Source organism: Lasiosphaeria miniovina, assembly GCF_030549165.1.
Source record: "Lasiosphaeria miniovina strain SMH2392-1A chromosome Unknown B0T26scaffold_8, whole genome shotgun sequence".
Classification (NCBI taxonomy): domain Eukaryota; kingdom Fungi; phylum Ascomycota; class Sordariomycetes; order Sordariales; family Lasiosphaeriaceae; genus Lasiosphaeria; species Lasiosphaeria miniovina.
The window spans coordinates 2,606,801-2,626,192 of record NW_026848227.1 but is presented as its reverse complement, the minus strand read 5'-3'; the positions used below and the strand labels follow the sequence as shown (position 1 = coordinate 2,626,192).

Sequence of the window (19,392 nt, the reverse complement as noted above, 5' to 3'; positions counted from 1 at the left end):
GTGGTCTGTGTCGACAATTTCGAGGCCCACCGATTGTCGTGTGCGACTAGCACAACGTAAAGGAATCGTGCTGCCGCGGGACTTTACGTATTGCTGTGACTGGGTTTTGGGTATTAATGCGTGCAAATGAGATAGAGAAGATGAATGAGTGATGAATCTACTATGTATCGACTAGGCCTAATAAAGGTGATGTCTGTCACGGCCGGCTTGGAATGAGGGCGGAACTCCTCTATTAGGCGCTATAGACGAAGATTCTAAACTAAAGGGAAAAGGGAAAAGAAGCTCAAAAGCCTCCCCTCGCGAGATTCTTCCAGGGCGTCTCAAGGTGGGGCTCTGGCGGGTCGGGTGGATCCACCCAACTGGCGTCTGATTAGTCAGAGCGTCTGGGAGGCCTGGAGGACCAGGCCCTCACAATGTCAAATAAGCTATCCGTAAGCCACTTTAGACTAGCGGCCTAGCTAAAAGCACTACCTTGCGGAGTGCATGTAATAGCTAGGGCATTCAGCACTTCTTTCTTTCTTTTACACATACATCCAATGGCCTTTTGCCGCCTTTTTGTGGCTACGTTGTGCCAAGAGGTGAAGGTAATAAGTACTATGAAGCCCACGTTACAGCCGTGTGATTCACAGTTCACACACCGTATTATGCACTATGCTACCGCAAGTATTGGCCCACTTTGTTGGGGTTGAGGGTATTATCGTTGGTCGCGCTCAAGAACTTGTGATTGAGTCTGGGCAAGTCACTGGTCAGGCCGGTTGATGATTGAGTGAGTGCGTCCGCAACATTGGTCGCCTTGGTATTTTAGAATGAATCTCCCAGTATAGCTTCGGGGACCTCAGCGTTTTTGCGCTCTCCACACTGCCTGTAATTAGGGTGTAATTACGAACCTTGGATCACAACACATAATTCTGTCCGACCAACCGGCTTTCACGTCTTGATCAGAGTTCATAATTACTAAATCCGATTCCAGGCCAAACGAACCGCGGAAAGGCAGACTCCAAATCTCAACTAGGCGGATTAATCATGATACAAAGCGACGGCGTGCCGTAAAGAACACTGTACCAGACAAGTTTTAATTATCGGAAGACATAATAATCATCCCCCTCCTATGCCGCCGACAATTCACAACCACGCACCCCCTCACACATCGAAACTAACCCATCGAAACTAATCAAACCTAATTATTGAAAGGCCAATCATTCCTGAACTCCTCTTTCTTTGCCTCATCCTCCCCATACATGACCTCGGCCAAATCGTCCCTCGCCTGTGTGAGCGTGGCCTTGACCTTGTCGTAGTCCCCCGCGACCGTGACGCCATTATCCGGCCAGTCGTCACCCATCTGCTCCTGCATCTGCGCCATCAACCCAATCCCTTTTGACTCGGCATCCATTTCGCTCCGTATCACCGTCTCGTCGACGTCGTCCCTGTCTTTCAACGACGGCTCCAGGTCCAGCACCATCCCCGCCAGCAGCGACTCGCCGTACTCGTACACGCGCCGGGCCACCTGCAGCACGCTGCCCTCGGTCGAGTCCTGGAACTTTTCCAAATCGTGCAGGGCGGGAGCCGCGTCGCGCACGAGCCGGCGCCAGGCGATGCAGATTGCCGTGTCGACGTACGCCTTGAGCGCCGCCGCGCGGTCCGAGCCCGACATGCCCGAAGTATCGGGCGCAGCAGGGGGCGGAGCTGTGTCATCACCGTCTTTGTCCGCTGCCGCGTCGTTCTCGGAGGCCGTGGCGGACTCGAACGAATACTCGAGAAAGATGGGGCGCACGGCGTTGTGGTCGAACAGCGGCGATACCTGGCAGCCCTGCCAGTCAATCACGGCGGTGATGCGGGTCGGGTCGGACGGGTCGACAAAGATGTTCTCGCCGTGCAGGTCGTCGTGCCACAAGCGCGGGGCCACCAGCAGGGGATTGCCGGTTAATAACACGCGCGGGAGCAGGGGGTCGAGGGCGGCCAGGGCTGAGAGTTTCTTGGCGGGGGTCGGCGTGTAGAGCTCGGGCGACGGGCCGGTGATTAGGAGCATCTGCCTGGCGGGGGGCAGTCGCTGGACGGCGGCGCGTTCGCGAGCGGCGATGGCAGTGCAGTAGGCGAGGGCCGAGGTCCAGGGGCCGCAGTCGCACTTGAGAGACGAGCGGCCGGCGTCGTACCAGTCGCGGCCTGTTGCAGGGCCGATGGCGAATCGCTCGCTAGGTGGGCCGCCACCGGGGATGTGGACGGCGAGAGACGACGGCCCGCCGTCGGATTTGTAGTACAGACTCCCGTAGGCCGGGAAGGAGAAGGCAAGCCAGGATTTGTAGTAGGAGAGCACTTGCATAAGCACCTTGAGCTTTTCGGAGGCACTCATACGGTCCCAGAACCTTTCGAGAGGCTCGCCGACGGCTTTCTCCATGACGATGTACTCGGCGCCCACACTGTTGTCGTCGGCCCGTGAGCTCCACGCATGGACCGTGGGGGCAGGCGTTTGGAGGACGTCACGCATCTACATGTTCAGCAGAAGAGTCAGCGTTCCAGGTGTCCCTTTGTCTATGGACGGACGGCGTGGGGATACGGACAAAGTCGATGGTGGCTACTTCGCTGGCTGTCGTGTAGTGCGGCACGCCAGCGTTGGGGTTTGGGACTTTGGCAATGACCTCTCGGCCGTCATCCATGCGCAGAATGTATGCCTTGGTGTGCATGCCGTCGGGGCACTTGGTGACGGTGATGCAGTGGTCTGCTCCGATGGAAGAGGCGGCAATTTGCGCGAGTCGGTTCATGTCAAACCTGACTGTCCGCTGCCGAATCTGGCGGGCTTCGTCAAAGACAAATCGCCCGCGCGTGTAGGCGAACAGGCTGGAGTCATTGTTCCAATCTGGGGGCTGTGGTGCGGCATGAGCGCTTCGGCGTCTGGCTGTCGTGCTCATGGACGCCATACCAGTTCCAGAGCTGGATGACATGACGAGAATTGAGAATGAGGTGGGCGAGGCCTTTGAGTTGACTGAAATCAAGTTGTTCAGTTGCGGGGGCTTGAAGAAACACTTCCGAATTCGTAGGAAAGCCGCCATTGCAAATTAATTGCAAGTCTACCGTCACACAAACGTCTCGGATTCCTGGTTGGCGGCGTCGTAGAGCGGTGGATTCGTGAGCGATGGATGCCAGCCGGGATTTTATTGCGGCCCCAGCGGCCCCAGCGGCCCCAGCGGCCCCAAGACGGCGCAAGAGTCGCGACCTAAGGGAGGCTGAGATGATGATGATAATCGCGGCGAAGTTTTGATCTGGTTTTGTTGCCGTTCAAATGCGGCCCAAGGTTGTTATTATTGGACAAAATCCGGTCCGCTCTGCAAGTAACCCCACCCACACCAACCCCCCCTGACAAAAAAAAACCGCAGATGTGCCACCCCCTGCCAACCACGACCAATTTCAGCGTTGCCGTCAACTACTAGGTAACTCCAAAAATCGTATGTGCCGGCACAGCCCCCTCTTGCGGCCTGTTAATCGTTAACAGCTTGCTTGCACACCCGATTTTTGGAGGTACATGTACTCGGTACTGCAGGGCTACAAAAATGCCCTGAGCATGGAAGCTGTAAGCTCCTTGGGTCTAGCCCTGGCGAATACCTAGGAACCCAAGCGGTTGACAAAAAAACAGGGACACCAAAACTGGCACGTGCGGTCCATTACTAACAGATTCCCACAGTCTTACTGCTTTCGTATGTTAGTGGTGAGTGACGGTCAGATGACCAGGCGGAAGTACAGAAAGATACATCTGTCTTGCCTGCAGTTACTATGGTAGTCTGTGTACTGCACAGATAATGCGACCCTGTTTTTTTGTCAACCGCTTGGTACCTTAGTTGGTTGCTCAAAAGGAGCAGTGGACAGCGTGGTCATCTCGGCCGGCGCAAGCCCGCCGGCGCAAGCCCGCCGGCGCAAGCAAACCCTCTTTTCTGAGGCCGGCGCTGGTGCGCCAAGGCTGATATGAGCTTACGTTGTAGCTGATCAATGAGGGGCGTGTAATTTTTCGAGCCCTTCTGTGGTTGGATCATGCATAATTAGTATTCGTACCCCACGTATTTTACGTGCTTGCTTACTTCGGCAATCCTCGCCGCCAACTTCCAGAGCGCGGGTTGATGTCATCCTGTAGCTGACACGGCCCTGCAAGGCTTATTGATGCTTTCAACATGATTACCGTGCCTCCGCCGTCTCAGAGTTTCTGACTTCTGCGAGTGCGCGGCCAAGTCCCAAAGTCCAGACTATTCAAAGCATACCTTTCTACAATACCAAACATGATTCCCGACAGCAGGGCACGGCATTACGAAACACGCATTTATGTGGACACCCTCTCTCTCCACATGGCACATGGCCTCGCCTCGCAGACTCGTATATTTGCGCCGGTTTAGTATTTGGATCGGGTCACAGTTTCAAAAAAAAAAAAAAAAAAAAAGAAAAAGAAAAAGAAAAAAAAGCCCCCAACCTACTGCTGTGCCCAGAGGCAGAGGTCAGTGCCTCAGCCTTGTTTGTCGGAGCAACTGGCGAAAGGCGGAGCGATCCAGATAGAGACGCTGTCTTATTCTTTCCTTGGTTCCCAATGGTCCTTGTCCTCTGACGTGAAGCCCAGGATGCAACCAACACAATGTCCACGTCGGCTTATCCTGGGACCAGGTCACGGTTTCAAAAGTAGCCCCGACCTTCTGCTGTGCCGAGAGGCAAGTGCCTCAGCCCTGTCCGGAGCAACTGGCGAGGTGGAGCGTTCCAGATAGAGGCGCTGTCTTCCACAAGGCTCCTTGTCTTCTGACATGAAGCGGAAGCCCGGGATCAAACACAGCGCTGCCACAAAGACCGTCGTGTTTCTATATAACTAGGAGACTCTTCCTCCCAGACGACAATATATTTCGTAGAGACTTCAAGCATCACAACAGTACAGCCACAGATCCAACTTTCCAATTCCAAACTCCAAACTCCAAACTACCTTACCTAACAACACCCGTTGTAGGTGGCTATTTGAGCATATCCGTCCATCTAGTCACCCGGAGGACTCCTCGCTAATCAACATATAGTACTTTCTCTCTCCCTCTTAGCAATAATGGCCAGCGCCGCAAAGAAAGCTCTCGAAGCACTCAAGACCCATGTCATGGGAAGCCCGAGCCGCATCAACAAGTTGGTCACAGACACAGCCGCCAATGCTGGAACTCGTGCCACACCTGCCAAGACTCACGACGCAAGTATCGGGGCCCGCATTGACTGGGGCACGAAGCTGGCCGGTGATAAGCGCCTGTTGAAATTCCAGCTTAACTCGAATGCCTCAGACAGCGGCGTGAAGAGGCTGATTAAAGTACCCAAGAGAGGCAGCCACTATGATTGGTCAGAGACACAAATCAAACAGAACGCTAATAGTACACCCGAAGAGGCGAAAGCCGAAGTCGAGAGGGCCTTCGCTGCTTTGAAGGCCGCTATGAAGACCGAGGACGAGGCGAAGAAGTGATGGAGCTCACTCATACTCTAGGGCTTGCTGGCGAGCCCTAACCTTTAATAAGACTCTCACGGTGGATTCAACGGCCTGGCGCCACCTACCCTTTGTATCAATCCTCATCGGTTCCAATTATCTTATACTTGCTAGCAATAGAGATAGAAACTAAATCCTGGGATTCTCAGTCACTATAGTGCTTTCTTTGAGACCGTGCTGCTGTTACTTAGTCATTGACGTGAAGAAGAGATGCGAAAATCCGCACGCTTTATGAAACCCGACCTGAACATGCCCTGCTCGCCGGTATTTTGATGGGCTGACTCCTGAGCCTTCCGTGACTGAACTGGGCCCATTTATCGCCCGTCAGGGCTACTCAGGAACAAGACCCTCTTCCCGCCTGGTTAGTAAACCTTGTTTCTTCATGTTTGCTTCTCTAGTTCTTCTTTTGAACGTAGTCACAGTTTAAACCGCGGATGAATATGTTCATAACTCCCTGTCTGAATTTTCTGTCGGGCTCGTTAACAATAATTACCTATCGCAAAAGACTCAACCCTTCTGGCTCTCGCGCAAGATCATCCACAGCAACCACCGCTTCCCTTCTCCCCCATTTTTTACACCACCACCACGCCCCTCGCAGCGCGAATCACCAAGTCCGCCGCCACTTCGGCAATCCCGTACGCGGCCGTCTGGAGATGCGCCGACAGCAGCACGGGAATCACACTACAGTCCGCGACCCGCAGGTTCGCCGTCCCGTGCACCACGAGCGACGCGTCCACCACGCCGCCGTCTCTCTCAGGCAGCATGGCGCACGTGCCGACAGGGTGATAAAAGCTCCCCATGGTCGCCGTCGCCCAGTCGCGCCACTGTTGCTCCGTCTGCACGCCCGCGCCGGGCTCCGCCTCCGCCTCCCACAGCGCGGCCATGGGCTCCGTCTGCGCCACGCGCCGCGCGAACTTGGCGCCCGCGATCAGAGCCTGCACGTCGTATTCGCTGGACAGGTACCCTGGGTCGATGATGGGTTTGCCGCTACCGCTGCCCGCGGGGGGCATGTGCACGCTGCCGCGGCTCATCGGGTGCATGATAGACGAGATCAGCGTCATGAAGCTGCCGCCGGGGTAGGCGCCGGCGCCGACGAAGTTGCTTTCCATGATGAGCTCGAGCTGCGGCACGGACGGGTCGCGGAGGAAGTCGAGTTTCTTACGGTCGATGACGCTGGTGGTGTTGCTGCTGCTGGCGGACCTCTCGGCCAGGCTGATGAGGGTCGCTTCCGAGGTGGTGTTGCTCGTGACGTGGCCCCAGTTGAGAAACGAGTAGGCCGCCGTGGTATAGTCGTACCAAGAGTAGTTCCCGGCTAGCCACTGGCGCATCTGCTCGGTGGCGAAGGCGCCGTTGCTGTCGAAGATCATGGCGTCGAAGGAGCTGATGTTGGGCTTGACACGGTAGACATTGGACGTGCGAATGTGATCCTGGTAGTTCTCACCGACGCCTGCGAGGGGGACGAGAGGCGTGATGCCAGCGGCGCTGAGCACCGCGGGCTGGCCGATGCCGGACATCTCGAGCAGGCCCGGGCTTTGAACGGCTCCCGCCGACAGGATGACTTCGCGGCGGGCGAGGATCGTGGTGCCGTCTTCCAGAACTACACCCGTTGCGCGCAGTGGCTCGCTTCCGACGCGTTTCGCGAACTCGACCCTCGCTACTGGGCTGTTTGTCCTCACCTCGAGATTCGGGCCGGCGAGAGGCAGGTAGCTGTTGGCGCTGTTGGATCGGGTCCAGTGGGTAGTGTCGATGTTGGTGGGCTGGTACATGACGCCGATTGGGTTGCCACCCAGCGACCCCTCGTCGTTGCCGGGAACGCCGAGTTTTTTCAGCGTCGGCTTCCACGTCGTCAGCATTTCGGGTATGACGCGGTTGAAAGTGTTCCGGATAGGACCTGTGCGTCCGTGCTTGTCGCCGTCATCGGCGCCCGTAAAATTCTCCGCCTTCATCATAGCTGCTAACATGACATTCCAGTTCCACCCCGAGTTGCCCAACTGACCCCAGGCGTCGTACTCAGCGGCCGCAGCACGGTCGTAGCACAGGTAGTTGAGCGCTGCGGAGCCCCCAAGGACCTTTCCTCGGTTGACATCAATGGTTCTATTGCCGAGGTGCTCCTGGGCTGTCGTCGTAAAGTTCCAGTCGTATATCGATCCTAAGGCTGAGCCACGCAGTCCGGGGACGTTGATTCTAAGCTCGTCAAGGGCTGCAGGACCAGCTTCCAAGACGAGGATTTGTGAATTTGGAAGGCCAATGCTCAGTCGCGTCGCTAGAGCGAGACCTGCGGTGCCACCACCGACGAGGACCTTCGTGGCCAAGTAAGCAAAGTGCTACTCGGTACTGTTCGCAACGGACAGACACTCACATAATCATACGGATCCTTGGCCGCTGCCCCAACGGCAGCGAGAAAGACTAGTGACCAATTCTTTCCGAGCATGGTGGGACCTTCACAGGTTCACAAGACAAAGCACGGCGGGATTCCTATTCTGGCAGTTTCCCTGGTGACAACAGCTGCGCAGAAGACGCTGGGAAACCTGCATCTTTTGAACCCCTTTTTAGCAACGTCCCAGAAACTGGGCCGACGTGGCTGTCCGAATCGTCCGGTCTGGGCCTGCCGTTGGGGTTACACAATCGTCGCACAAGCCCCGCAACGAAATATATTAACGCAAAGGGCCAAGATATGAAAATGCCGGAATACCGCCAACATGTATTCATTGTGGAGCGGTTTCATTGGCTCTCATTCCCCTGTTGGTCCCGGGCCCGGTCCATCGACCCGGCCCCTCGTAGCGTGCTTAGCCGCAAAGCACAGCCGGTGGTGCTTATGGGTGTGTTGTTCATCGGGGACGAAGCCAACGGCATGCAAATACGACAATGCGGGACGAAGCCGCTCGAAACATTGCTACGCTCGCTAGCCATACATGGCGCTTCCCCTATTATAATTGCGAAGCCTTATATAGAGGCCAAACATTGATTGCCCCTTTAGATTTTCCATCCGCACGCCAAGGCTCATTCTTGGCAACACAAAAGATGCGGTACAATCAAAAGATGGATACTTAACGGTCTAGGACGACATCCTAGGATTACGCCGTTGTTGAAGCGAAGCTTTAGTACTGAGCTGGTTTTTGAACCACCTAAAAACAAACGTGTCATCGAATTGAAGCGATGTAATTAGTGCCTAAAACTTATTTCTTCCAAGTAAGTAATTCTTCGTAAAAACTACGGCGGCCTTAGGTTTTGTTTATCAGATCTACACCAAACTGTAACTAGCTCCAATGCTAATTATGACGTCCCCTGTTCAAAGAACTCAACTAATAATTATTCAGGGGTAGAATGTACTTTCCGCGTTCCACAGAGTTTCCAGGACTCTAATTGGTTTGTTGAGCGAAAACTGTTTGCTACCACACCTCCTACACCTCCCCCGGGGTTTGAAATGTTAGCTCGTTGACTTTTGCAGGGGGGGTTGAAAAAGGGATATAAGCCTGAAATACAGGGGTTTCAAGTCACTTTTCTAGCAGGTTCTCACCAAAAAGTCACGTGGTTGCTGGTTGTATCGCACTAACCTTCGGCCATTGGTGGGCACGCCTTTAAACCAAATAAGCTTAATCCCTTCGTCTAGGGCTGTAAGAGTATTTTACCAGGGGATGACAGATGCCCATCCACAGATTAACGCGTACGAGAGACGGTGCAAAGGCTGTGGAGCGACTTTGGCTAACCCTTTGTTTGTCCCGGTAGGCTGTTTGGTCATCAGTTGAAGGAATCTGATGCCCATGGGGACTTGCATGAAAGGAGAGGTATATGTATGTATTCCGTACAGTACGGATTACCTGGGTGTTACTGTAATCGTTTCGTGATTGATCCACCTTTTTCCTGGCCGCGTCGTTCACCCGAGACGCGCACGCCAATTGCCCAATGCTCCGTCTCGACGCCGACCAACCGTGACATGCCTGCCACCCTCGGGCTGGGTCACGGCCGATCCATAACGTTCGAGTCGGCACTCATAAAAGACGCCAACATCATCAGCGAAGCAGCGCAGCCGCAGCCGCCGACGAGCTTTCTCAGCTTCTCTGGGACAGAGACAAACGATTGCGGGGCTCGTCAAGCACCACCTACGGCTCGGCAATGGACCCGGTCTTGTCTGCGCCGTTGCGCCGCGTGAGAGGTGGATCCGCGGCGGCTTCAACACCTGCATTCCCGTCCGGGTGGGGTCGCAGCGCAGTGCCCAGCCTTCGAGTCCAAAAGGCGAGACAACACTCATCTTCCGCTGCGTCATGACGCACAAGCTTGCCGAGGGGACTGTCGACGAGAAGCTGAGCTGCGAGGTTGGGACCCACGTGTGGATGCAGGACCAGTGTTCCCGACGTGCGAATACCGCACCTACACGGCTTTGGCTTCTCTGGCCACCACTATGTACGTGGGTCTTTACCCTTCTATACGTGCCTCTTTCGTCCCACAGACAAAAAGGGTTTCCGCAGCTGACGCCCCGCCTTGACACCTTAGTACTCGATCCGACGCCGTCTCCGCACTCTCCTTGGCTACCCAGGCCTCCTTGCGCCCTACACCGCACACCCGACCCACGGCGACCTGCGCCGACCCAACGGCATACACCCTGCTCGAGTACATTAGCCCGGCCACCGGGCGCATGCTCTCGACCACGTGGGCAGCACAGCGGGACGACACGGCGCGCCAGCGGCGGCTGTTTCGCGGGCTGTCGCGCACCATGCTGTCACTGGCGCGCGTGCCGCAGCCGCGAATCGGCTCGTTCCCGTTCGACGCCGCCGACAGGACGGTGGTGCTGGCGAACCGGCCGCTGCTCTGCTGCGCTGCCATCCTCGAGAGCGAAGGCGCGCCGCTGGCCGTGAACGAGACGTACAACTGCGTTAAGCCGTTCGTAGCCGATGTGCTGGCGCTGCACGACAGGCACTTCCTCGCCGACGCCGTCGACTGAAAACTCTGAGGTTATCGTGGAGTCTCTAAGGTTATGAGTACGAGATTGCCGCTTCCGCGGATTACCAAGAGCTTAACTAATTAAAATTATGGATGATCGACTCTTACACCGTCGCCAATCATCTTGACCGGCACATCCATGTAGGTACCGTTGTCCATTGGTCCCTGTTAAATCGGCATGTTGGTCACTCCGCGACCAGAGCTAATTGATATTTGTCACGCGCATTCACGGGGCAACGGAAATGAAGCATTTGATGCAGGGAGGTAAGGCTTGAATTGTCTGAAAAGGTCTAATCTTTTGTTTCCTTTGGCAGGGCCAAAAGTCTCTTTTTTATAGTTATGAATAGTGGCAAAAGCTGGTGGCGAAGAATCACATAGCAGCTTCTAGATCTTTCTTGCTCACTAATCCCAATATTGTGACAATATTTGACTCTTATGCAGGAGCTGCTCACCGGCAACGGCATGGCGCCGCGCTCGTCAACAAATAAATTGGACCTGAAAGCCGTGGCATACACTTCGTCTGGCTCGGCAAGCGCAACAATCTGATAGCCTGCCTTGAGCCCGTCGCTCGTCTCCTGGAGAAGCCATGCGCCCATGTCGCTGACTCCCACGCCTGGTTATTGAATGAATTCGTCTCGCAGCGTCTTGGAACCTTTTCCGGGCAGACGGGTACTTACGCGAGCCGGGCAGCAACTTGAACCGCTGAGCAATAATCCTGCCCAGCATGGGAAACCCCATATCGACGCCCATTTCCAGCAAGGCGACGCGCGGCATGGCATCGAAGTCGGTCGCCGTCGCGATGTCGAAGATGCTGCCCGCGGCGGGCTCTGTCAGCATACTCGACACGAGCTCACCGGGCGGAAGCGTGTTCGTCTTGGGGCTTCCGAGCCGCTCGAGCACGACCAGACACCGTTTATGGAGTTCGTTCCAGATAGTGCCGCTAGTCATACCGTAGAACGCCTTCTGCTAGTTCTCGCTCAAGGTAACGGCAATGCCGCCGATTTTACTCACCGCGCTCGAGTGGTTCGCGCCCATCGAAACGTACAGCGCACTCATAAAGGTGGGTGGGTTGCCGCCCGAGGTTCTAGGCACCAGCACCTTTGCGTCCTTAGATAAAGGAGCGCCGAGCCGCACAGGATGGCGTAGACGAAGCGGTTCGTTACCGGATCGAGTAGACGCGCCGACTTTCTATCATTAAAGAAGCGTCGGAGCGTATACTTGTATCTATCGTAGAGTAACGCGTACCTAATGAAAATGCCCCAGCTCCCCCGGCCGGCGGCATCCTCAAAGTGGCGCAAGGAGAAGCTGAGAGTCTAGAAGGGCTCTGGGTGTACCTTGTGCAGGCCGAGCGTAAGAGGCATCAAGCCGGCGGAAGATCTTGTAGCGCTCGAGAACTTCGGCGTCTGGTGTTCGCTCCACCATCCAGACGGGGTCGCCCATATTGAACCCGTTTTCTGGAGGTAGTAGCTGTCCGATACCATTAGTAACTGAGCATTGAGCACCGCGTTGCAAAAGGGAGAGCATAGCAGCAGAAGAAATGCCGCCAGCAACCCGAAGGCCGATACACAATGTGCACCAAACATTGGAGGGTTGGTCTTGTGTTGTCGTAGACAATGGAGCGAGGATGAAAGAGCAAGAACGAAAAAGTAAGAACGAAAGGGACGTGAATGAAGGGGCAAGGAACATTTGCAAGACTTCAAAACCATCGTGGGCTCCGGAAATTAAACTCGACGCTTTCGGCAGCACATTACAAGAATTCATCGCTAAAGAGGCATAGCACTCGCCCCTACTGGCCACACGTGGCCATGTAATGTTATCCAGCCATCCAGAATGCTGTTCATAGAAAAGACAAGGTAGGCACCTCGGTAAGGTAGGTACGTTATCTCACATTATCTCACAATGACACATAAAACACGCCAATCGACCAGTCAGGAAGGGGCAGCTATACGGCCTTTTGTTTCTTTCTTGCCTCCGGCAGCCCTCCGGCAGCCCTCCGGGGGCGCCTACCGCGGGCTTCTCGCTACTGATCAGAGGTTCAGGGGCCGGGTAATAAGGGGCTTGTTTAAACCCTTACCCAATATAATCTAGTGCACTTTTTGTTTTCCTTTTTTTCTTGGCCTGCCCACCTCAAGGTGGGCAGCCCGCCCTCCCCCGGATTAGAGGGCCGGCATCGCTCTTCCCTTCTTTTCTAGTCATTCTTCAGAAATCAACGTCTTTTAATAAGAATTAAGATCCCCGGACTAGTGCACGTAGTTGTGCCTTTTTCTTCGTTGTTTTGACTACCTGGCTATGGAATCCTGTACCTGTACTCTGTAAGGCGAACCGCAGGCGAGTCTTGGTGTTTTTTTTGTGTTTGTTGTGTTGTGGTGCCTTATCACCGCTTCACTGCGCTCGAAAGTCGTTCTTTCCTTAGAATCTCCAGCTGCCTTATTTCTTATTCACCTACTTACTCGCCAACAATGGCATTAGGTGGTTTCGTTCGGATTAATGAGGCAGGCACCCCCGGAGGACCGCTGGACACAATAAAACTCAACACAACCGTTCAGCTAACTGCCCCTTCCTAGCTCGTATTTCAAGTCGTCTCGTCCGAAACCTCCTCATCATCAAAAACCAAACCACATCTGCGCCCTTTGGGGATGAGATGGAAATGCGCCGTCATCTCCATCTCACCGTGCGTCGCCTCTCCCTGCAGCCCGACCTGGAAGCGGTCGACTAGCTGCGCGAGCAGCAGCTTGACCTCCATGGCGGCCATGTACTGGCCGCTGCACGCGCGCGGGCCCCGGCCGCCCCACACGAGCGTCATCTCCTGCGCCACGGGCGTGCCGGCGAACACGGCGGCGCCGTCGCCGCTGAGCCACCGGCCCGGGTCGAACTTGTCCGGGTCCGGGAAGATGGTCGCGTCGCGCTGTGTTGTGTAGGATTGCATTGACACAATTGTCTATTGGAGTTTCATTATTAGCAGAAGGTGGGTGGGCTGTTTGTTTGGTGACTGTTGTAACGTTGCTGTGTTTCCGACAAAGCAGATCAGAAGAATAACTGGACACACCTTTGCCGGCAAACACAGTCCCGCAATCTCCGTGACGGGGGCGACGGTCAGCCGCGGCAAGCCGGTCGGCACGGCGGGGTGCAGTCTCAGCGTCTCCACGAGCACCGCGTTGAGGACGGGGAGCGCCTGGAGCGACTGGTACTGGAACCCCTTCTCCTTGGCGCCCGAGGCCCGAATCTCACGCCGCAATCGCTGCTGCCACTCTGGAACGCATGCGAGGCGGTACAGCGTGTACGCCGCAGTGTTGCCTGTCGAATCAACCGCGGCAAACGTGTTGTTGGAGACCTCGATGACAATGTCGGCGTCGGGGAGCGGCTCCGCGCCCGTCTCCGGGTTGCCGGCTATCATTTTGGAGATGAGCGTGCGCCGGCTCGAGGCGCGGCCGTTCGTCTTCAGATACTGCTGCACGGCGTGCTCGCCGTACGAGTACACGTACTCGCGCGCGGCGAGGAAGCGCTGCAGGCTCTGGATGGGCAGCCGCTCGAGCAGCCACACCAGCGCCGGCGCCAGCCCGTTGAGGGCCCACGCGATGTAGGCATTGTCGAGGTGGCGGACGTAGACGGGCGCGGCGCCGTCGCCGTCAAAGGCGCCAAATTCCTTGCCCATGAGCACCGCGCCGGCGACGTCCAGCGCCATCATGCGGCACCAGTGCAGCGCATCGACGGGCGCGCCGACGCTCGCGGCGAGGGTCGCCACGGTCCGGCCGACGACCGCCTGGACCAGCGGCTCCGTCTGCTGCAGCGAGGCGGCGCTGAAGATGTGGGCGATGCGGCGCTGGCGCTCGCGGTGCTCCCTCGGGTCCTGCATCTGGAACATGCCGCGCTTACCGAAGAGGTTGTAGGCGGGGCTCTTGACGACGGTGGCGCCGGCGCCGTAAATGGCCTTGACGGCGTCGCGGCCGGCAAACGAGAGCTCGTCGGGCGCGAGGCGCACTACGGGCCCGTGTTTCTTGTGCAGCGCGTCAACCACCTGGGCGCGCTGGCCCGAGAGGTCGACGAGCAGGATCCATTTGCTGGTGATCCGGGCGAGAAATGGCCCAGGGACTGAAGATGGGATGGGCGATGTGAGGATGTTGCGGACGATCTAGGTACGAGTGAGTGATGGTTATGGCCACCCGCGAGCGAGTTCAGCTTCAATTTATGACTGCGTGGTGCTTACATTCCACAATAGCGTTCCCAGGACGACGGCGGCTACCGCAGATGCCAAGCCCGGCGCCGACAGGTACGGCTCCGCTGTTCTGGGGTTCATCATCTCGCTTACGTTACTAGGTAGGTTGTTGCTTGGCCATGAGGTGAGACCAGCAGACGGAGAGGGGCAAAGGATCGAGATACAACAGCAACTGCGGGGTCTTATCTCGTGTTATGCTCTGAAGGTGGGATGGTCACATGAAGTGCATTGGACTCGCATATTGATTGGCCTTGCAAGTTGCTCCAAGATTGGCTGACTTATTCCGCCCTGATGGCCGCTGGCTGGCTACCAGAGTGTTGCAGTCGTGCAGTCGTTAACGTGTAAATTCATCCATCTCCCGAGGAAGGGTACGCGGTTATCTGTTCAAAGATTTGTTCATGGCTCAGGGCGACATACTCATCAGGAGATATCCCAAAATCACCGAGCCACGGCATATTTCAACCACAGCGGCTCGTGCAGCAGCCTGTCTAGACACGACTCCTCCACACACCAACCAGAACCTCGATGCCACCGTCGGGTAGCACGGGAAGCACGGCCTGCAGCCCGTTGATGATGCCAACGCTCGGCGCCCGCACAGCCTGGATGCTGCCGCTCAGCGCCGGGCCCCAGTCCGGCCATTTAGGTCGAACTCGAGCCACGACGACTGCACGCAGTTGGACCCGGGCACGCCGAAAAACGCTGTCGGCACTAGCCAGTCGACGTCCTCGAGCCCGTCGACCAGCGCCACCACGTCGTCGGTGAACTACCCGTCGTCGGCGCGGAGCAGCGCCGTGCGGATCATGACCGACAGGTCCGCCAGACTGGCGGGGCCCAGCATCTGCCGGATCGGCGCCGACACGGCCGCGTACTCGAGGAAGCAGCCTAGCGTGTGCGAGTGCACAGGGGGGCGCGTGCGCCTGCGCCCGTCAATGGCAGCGTTGAACACGCACACGGGGTCACCTTCAAGCGCCGCCAGCGGCGACTGCACGGCCAGGACGATGCGCCATAGCAGCGCCGACAGCGCGTCATTGGTTGACACCCACTCCAGCGTCGTCGGCGCCGTCGCGTTCGCGGGCGCGGCATCCGCCTTGAGCGTCGCTAGGGCCTCCGGCGAGAGGTAGAACACCTGCCCCCTGTGGCTAGGCGATAGCATCTTGGGCGGCGCGCCCGGCGGCGTGAACGGCAGCATCGTGTACTCGGGGTGGTCTTCTGGGCCGCCGACGCCGCTGCGGCCCGAACCTCCCATGACGCGCGCGCGGTCGCCTAACATGGCCGCGTCGAGGCTGACGGGGTTGCTAAGCGTGTCAAACCCCTGCGCCGCGCGGCAGCCCTCGGCCCACAGCCGCGCCCACGTCAGGAACCGTGTTGCCGTCGCCAAACATGTGCGGCACGCTCCACGTCAGCAGCAGCCCGCCGTCGCCAAACATATACAGCTGGGCTTATTAATGTGTATGTCGTATGGTGTTTATGGGTGTTAGTGCTTTGGGTATATACAGGTACGGGTTGCTTGCCGTTTGGATCGAGGATGGGACACGGCGGCCATTTGCAATGCGGCGTTCATAGAGATACTTAGACAAGTACTTGTACATACAAGAAAGACAAGACAGACACATGGTGTGTACCTGATACCACTCAGTTATGGACTCCGTCCTCTTCCCGTTCGTCGTCTCCCTGCTCGGCTTCTTCCTATTCGTCCTCCTTCTCTTCGTCATCTTCCCGCCCGCCCTCTTCCGGCTCGTCCGTCTGGGAAAACCAAGGGTTCGCCGCAACCTCTGCGGGCGTGAGCCGAGCGGTATGATTGAAGCACAGTGCGCCGGTCAGAAGCTGCAGGAAGAGGCCCCTCTTGTGTTCTGGAATCCACGAACAGCTGTAGTCGATCTGGCCCTCGAGAGGCCGGTTCGGCATGAGGTTGGGGTCAAACCAAAAGTCCCTCTCGGGCCAGATGACCAGCTCTCCATCATCCCCGAGGACGGGGCCGGCCTGATGACCCAAGTAGCCTTTCCAATCCGCAGGCAGCGGGCCTAAAGTTTCGACAATCGCCGCAATCACTTGGTGTACAGACTCGTTGAGGGCCGGGAAGAGCACGCGGCCGGTGTAGAGCTCAAAGATCACACAGCCCACGCCCCATACGTCGCTTGTCGGCAACCGCGGCGACTTGAAGAACGACTCGGGCGCGAGGAAAGAGAGCTTCATCGGGGGCATGCCGGGATTATCGTTCTCGATCTTGAACGACTGGCCAAAGTCGGCGATGCAGATGTCGCCCGAGAGCAGGCCGGGATTGAATCTCTTAAAGTCAATGGCTTTGACGCGATAGCGCGGCATGGATGACGGCAGGACGGAGCCATTGTCACACGGAACCGGCACCGTAATAGGGCGGCCGAAGGTCTAGTAGACTTGACGGTCGGCCCGAGAAAGGGGAACACGAAGCAGATGTGGTTGCCATTGACACCCTCTACGGTAAAGTAGCTGCAAAACGTCAACACGTTGGGGTGGGGCGCGACCATGCGCGCGAAGAAGACTAAAGCACTCATCTCGGTCATGTGAGGGCCGGCGGTGAAGATCTTGAGCGCCCAGAGGCCAACAGCCTCATTCAGTTAATTCAACTCCTCGGCCAGCCAGACGGTCGCGGAGACGCCGTTGCCCAGCTTGTGGATGACGCGGTATCTACCTTCACTATTCCCAAGCACGTCGCCGAGGTGCACGGGAAAGAAGCCCCCGATGCGGTATCCTTTGTCGTCTTCCACGCCGGCTATTCTTTCAAGGGGACGCTGGTGCTGGTGGGACGACATCGTGGAGTCGGGCCGAGAAAGAGTAAGTTACGGAGCAATAAATTTGACAAGCAGGATGCTAGGAAGAGATGAATGTTGATACTCAAGATGAAATCCAAAGTTGAGAGAGATTTCACGAGGCTGGAGGAATCAAGAATAATGCGAGCGTGTTGTAATGTGCAGGAAAAGGCCAGAGATCTGGAGCTGAATTTGTGCTGTCTGTATGAAATACGAGCAGAGGAGAGGGGGGAGAAGGACGTAGCGAGACATTTGGAAGGGCACAGGCTTTTGACATTGTGGACTCGGGGCTGCTCTTGGGAGCTAGGAGAGAGAAGGGTCTAGATCAGGGCACTTGTGTTTGGATACATATCTCACAGTGCCGATCAAAACTTTCACACTCGTCTACCTAGGTAGGTTTCAGAGTATATTGTTTTGCACACTACACTAAACAAGGCAAGAACCGCTCCCTAGAGTTGTTGATATGCCTGCCCACCTACGTAGTTAGTAGAAGCACCTTGGTCAATAACTACCGTGTAATAATTAAGCTACCGCTGCGCTAGCAGACATAACAGATGCGTAACGACATACCCTCTGTAATAATTCGGAGACGGATGAGCAAGTCCATAGATTCCCCGGGATCTCCAAAGAGTGGCCGGTCCATTCCTCCCTCCCATACCACTTGGCGGCTGATCCCACCTAGTCACCTAGTACGTACTCGCACTGTGCTGATACACGGCAAGGGTATCACGCCTCCTCGGGGACCGGTCAGTCGCCAAGATGCCTCGACTTTGCCAGGTGATCTCCTGGCCAGTGAGCCTGCGCAGACGAGTTATCTCGGCAGTGTTTTGAAGCCTCGACGAATAGCCACAGCACTCTCTGCATGACCGGCGCTCGGTCGACCAACCCAGATCCCCCCGTCGACCTTGGCTCCAGACCCGAACTTGAGACCTGGGGGTCATATCGCACCGAATCATCTATTTCCAGGTCGTGTTGCCTACCTTGTTTAGCCCTCCATCCTGCAGCGAAAATTGCCGTCCTGTCCCGTTGAGAGCAGCTCTGAACACACATGCATTGCAGGGGAACAGCTCGGGTTCTTGCCAGGAAACATTGACGCCACAGCCGATTCCTCTGCCCCACTCAACGTTCTCTCTCCCTTCATCCAGCTCAGAAGACAAATATGGTTCTCCATCGTAGCTACGTCTTCCACGGTATTGTCGGCAGAGTGCGAGTCCTACACAGCATCACAACTATGAATCTTCTGCTGGAGATCAATAAAATGGAGCTGAAGAGGGCATTGGGAGACCTTGCCGTGCACGCTGCTCTCGAGCGCGGCTTCACCGTCGTGGTCATCCGGTAGGTACCTACTTACGATCCATCTCCATCCATCTCCATCCATCTCCATCCATCTCCATCCATCTCCATCCATTCTGTCCATTCTATCCATCCCGTCTACCCCGTCTACCCCATCCATCCTGTTCATCCCATCCGATCTCCATCTATTCCTAATCATCACCATCCTTCCAGCAGCCCACAGCTAATCAAACTCTAACGTCCTTCAACCCAACCACCAGATCTATTCCTCGCATATGGACCTTCGACCATACCCAAACCATCGTCCCGCACACGCTTCTCGTAAATATCGAGGCCGAGCCCGCAGACGTTACCAGACGCAGATACTGCTCCAGCATCAAACCGCGGAAGCATCCCAACCGGCGGTACGACAACCTGCGCAGCGAGTGAACGACCTGGGAGGACGGTGTAGCAGTGGCAGCAGTAACGGCAACAACGCCTTCCTACACTCCGGCTCCGTATCCCATCCCTTCCTCAACCGGATAAGACTCTACGCATACTACTGCCGCCGACGGCGAGCAACCCGAACAACCCAGCGGCTCCCATCCGAAGACATCAGGCGGCGGCGGCTCCGAAGCGATAGTAGCCTAGTATTTCCCGAGCTAGTACGTGGCGATAGGCTTGCGGGTTCCCGGCTACTAGTACCG

At 56.5% G+C, this 19,392-nt stretch overlaps 7 protein-coding genes across 7 annotated transcripts; 2 read left to right on the top strand and 5 right to left on the bottom strand.

The window, feature by feature from the left end:
- Positions 1-925: 925 nt before the first annotated feature.
- B0T26DRAFT_732128 (uncharacterized protein) lies at positions 926-3,305 on the bottom strand. The gene is given in 5 exon segments (XM_060443091.1): positions 926-2,482; positions 2,556-3,102; positions 3,185-3,206; positions 3,240-3,265; positions 3,282-3,305. 2 exon segments carry the CDS (start codon positions 3,042-3,044, stop codon positions 1,178-1,180), a joined length of 1,794 nt encoding a protein of 597 aa, XP_060290506.1. The 5' UTR covers positions 3,045-3,102; positions 3,185-3,206; positions 3,240-3,265; positions 3,282-3,305; the 3' UTR covers positions 926-1,177.
- Positions 3,306-5,056: 1,751 nt separating this feature from the next.
- Positions 5,057-5,455, top strand: B0T26DRAFT_757172 (uncharacterized protein; the record flags this gene model as incomplete). Its single annotated transcript, XM_060446214.1, has 1 exon — positions 5,057-5,455. The coding sequence occupies one exon, from the start codon at positions 5,057-5,059 to the stop codon at positions 5,453-5,455; it is 399 nt and encodes a 132-aa protein (XP_060290505.1).
- Positions 5,456-6,048: 593 nt separating this feature from the next.
- B0T26DRAFT_757171 (choline dehydrogenase) lies at positions 6,049-7,907 on the bottom strand (the record flags this gene model as incomplete). The annotated part of the gene is made up of 2 exons (XM_060446213.1): positions 6,049-7,776; positions 7,836-7,907. The coding sequence occupies 2 exons, from the start codon at positions 7,905-7,907 to the stop codon at positions 6,049-6,051; spliced, it is 1,800 nt and encodes a 599-aa protein (XP_060290504.1).
- A 1,503-nt stretch (positions 7,908-9,410) lies between these two features.
- On the top strand, positions 9,411-10,415 carry B0T26DRAFT_757170 (uncharacterized protein; the record flags this gene model as incomplete). Its single annotated transcript, XM_060446212.1, has 3 exons — positions 9,411-9,432; positions 9,491-9,818; positions 9,968-10,415. 3 exons carry the CDS (start codon positions 9,411-9,413, stop codon positions 10,413-10,415), a joined length of 798 nt encoding a protein of 265 aa, XP_060290503.1.
- Positions 10,416-10,599: 184 nt separating this feature from the next.
- Positions 10,600-11,997, bottom strand: B0T26DRAFT_681296 (uncharacterized protein; the record flags this gene model as incomplete). The annotated part of the gene is made up of 4 exons (XM_060440623.1): positions 10,600-10,616; positions 11,092-11,380; positions 11,426-11,602; positions 11,749-11,997. The coding sequence occupies 4 exons, from the start codon at positions 11,995-11,997 to the stop codon at positions 10,600-10,602; spliced, it is 732 nt and encodes a 243-aa protein (XP_060290502.1).
- A 989-nt stretch (positions 11,998-12,986) lies between these two features.
- B0T26DRAFT_657161 (cytochrome P450) lies at positions 12,987-14,708 on the bottom strand (the record flags this gene model as incomplete). Its single annotated transcript, XM_060438761.1, has 3 exons — positions 12,987-13,319; positions 13,506-14,543; positions 14,619-14,708. The coding sequence occupies 3 exons, from the start codon at positions 14,706-14,708 to the stop codon at positions 12,987-12,989; spliced, it is 1,461 nt and encodes a 486-aa protein (XP_060290501.1).
- A 1,605-nt stretch (positions 14,709-16,313) lies between these two features.
- On the bottom strand, positions 16,314-17,636 carry B0T26DRAFT_807158 (kinase-like domain-containing protein; the record flags this gene model as incomplete). Its single annotated transcript, XM_060447220.1, has 3 exons — positions 17,249-17,636; positions 16,981-17,188; positions 16,314-16,927 (listed from the first exon to the last, which is right to left on the bottom strand). Exons 1-3 carry the CDS (start codon positions 17,414-17,416, stop codon positions 16,314-16,316), a joined length of 990 nt encoding a protein of 329 aa, XP_060290500.1. The 5' UTR covers positions 17,417-17,636.
- Between the last annotated feature and the right edge of the window lie 1,756 nt (positions 17,637-19,392).

Bases quoted from the DNA above. Each gene is read 5' to 3' on its own strand.
- B0T26DRAFT_732128 (XM_060443091.1), bottom strand. From the start codon at position 3,044: ATGGCGGCTTTCCTACGAATTCGGAAGTGTTTCTTCAAGCCCCCGCAA. The intron at 2,483-2,555 runs GTCCGTATCCCC...CTGAACATGTAG, and splicing joins AAGTAGCCACCATCGACTTT to ATGCGTGACGTCCTCCAAAC.